We start from the raw sequence: 1,523 nt of genomic DNA, 5'->3' as shown, positions 1-1,523 counted from the left end.
CTTATATACGATAATACTGCCTGTTCTAGAAACTTCTAAGACTCTCAACACGTGTTACCAGCGTCAGCTGATGCAACACTGTCGCAACATACTAGCGAATCTTCTAGATTATTCGTCGCGTGATCCCGCTGTCATAACACACTAGCGAATCTTCTAGAATACTCGTCACGTGACCCCCATTGTCTTAACAATAAATTTGAACTAGCTTCAAGGAAAGAAGAAATATGTTAAGGTCTAATACATAAAACCTTCTATTGGCTTCACAGTGCTATATGCCAGAAATATTAAAGTTACCAAAAATCTTACATCTCACTCAACATCGCATTTACCTGTTCTCTTCCTCCAACTCGTGAATCATTGTTTCCAATTCTTCTCGATGATCAGCATCTATGGCTGCCATAATCTGAGCTGGACTTCGTGGCTGTAACAACAAATACATACCATGTGCAAGGCTTTGATAAAAGATTCATCACAATATATTTTGACTAAATTCATTATTTAAGCAAAATACAGTTTTTCTAACATTTACGTTTTCACTGTAATCTAAAGACTTTATCATACTTCTAGAAATTAACAAGTATAACTGAGTCTTTAGTTCTTGAGTTCTATAAGGTGCCTTAATTACTAACTACCTGTGTTGCATTCTCTATAACAACACATGGAAACTCTATTTTAGTCTTTTAAGTTACATTTTCATTCTTTTGCAAACCTCCTGCAAAAACATTTAGTTATGAAAAGAACATGCAAAGAAAATTACAAGCATAACTCTAGAAAAATTTTATAAGCATTTATTTTTTTGACATTTTGCTTATACAGATATCTATTTTAAGAGCTCTCACAGTGCAATGTGCTTCTGAAAAGTCTTTTGGGTGAGATGAAAATTTAATGAAATTTTGGTTAATATATCCGATGTCTTAGTTTTTCTTTTTAAATGCAGAATAATATGAAACATAATACAGATGTCAATTTTTGACCATATGCAGTTTAGGTCTAGAGCAAATGTTGTAAAGTTTAACTGAATATTTTCTTAGTTAATTTCTTTTTATCTATCACAACTTTTGAAACTTGAGATGTGTAGTTATATAGTCTCCTAGCACAATTAATGTTGAATTTTCAATGAAAAAAGTCACTACACCAAACACCCTTAATTCAAAACATTATTACCTAGGCTGGATATGCAGCAGCCATATTAGACCAGCTAAGTCAAAAATGAAAGTAATATATTCACATTCAAACATGATATTTCACCCATATAATGTTTTAGAAGTTATGAACATAGCCAATTGAACGTTACATATTTAAAACAAATGTGTAATGTTTCAAATAAATGCAGCCACAAACTGAACTAACCTTTAATTTTGTTTTAAACAGATGATGAAACAAGCTATGTCAAAATACAGTGATTTCAAGAGACAAATGTCAAAAACAGCTATAATAATTCATCAAGGCAATTAATTTGTGTGGTTTGTGTTGAATTTCATGCAAAGCTACACGAGGGCCATCTGCACTAGCCATCCCTAACT

General features: G+C 32.2%; 1 protein-coding gene across 1 annotated transcript in view; it reads right to left on the bottom strand.

The window, feature by feature from the left end:
- Window positions 1-306: 306 nt before the first annotated feature.
- LOC106459585 (dystrophin-like) overlaps window positions 307-1,523 on the bottom strand; it is a 165,762-nt gene continuing 164,545 nt past the window's right edge. The window contains exon 22 of the mRNA XM_022386100.1: window positions 307-421. Within this exon, the coding sequence (XP_022241808.1) occupies window positions 326-421 (96 nt within the window). The 3' untranslated portion in view covers window positions 307-325. The remainder of the gene's footprint in view (window positions 422-1,523) is intronic.

The sequence above is a fragment of the Limulus polyphemus genome, unplaced genomic scaffold (genome assembly GCF_000517525.1).
Source record: "Limulus polyphemus unplaced genomic scaffold, Limulus_polyphemus-2.1.2 Scaffold632, whole genome shotgun sequence".
Classification (NCBI taxonomy): Eukaryota; Metazoa; Arthropoda; class Merostomata; order Xiphosura; family Limulidae; genus Limulus; species Limulus polyphemus.
The sequence above is the reverse complement of the archived record's forward strand: the minus strand, read 5'-3'. Positions and strand labels throughout refer to the sequence as shown.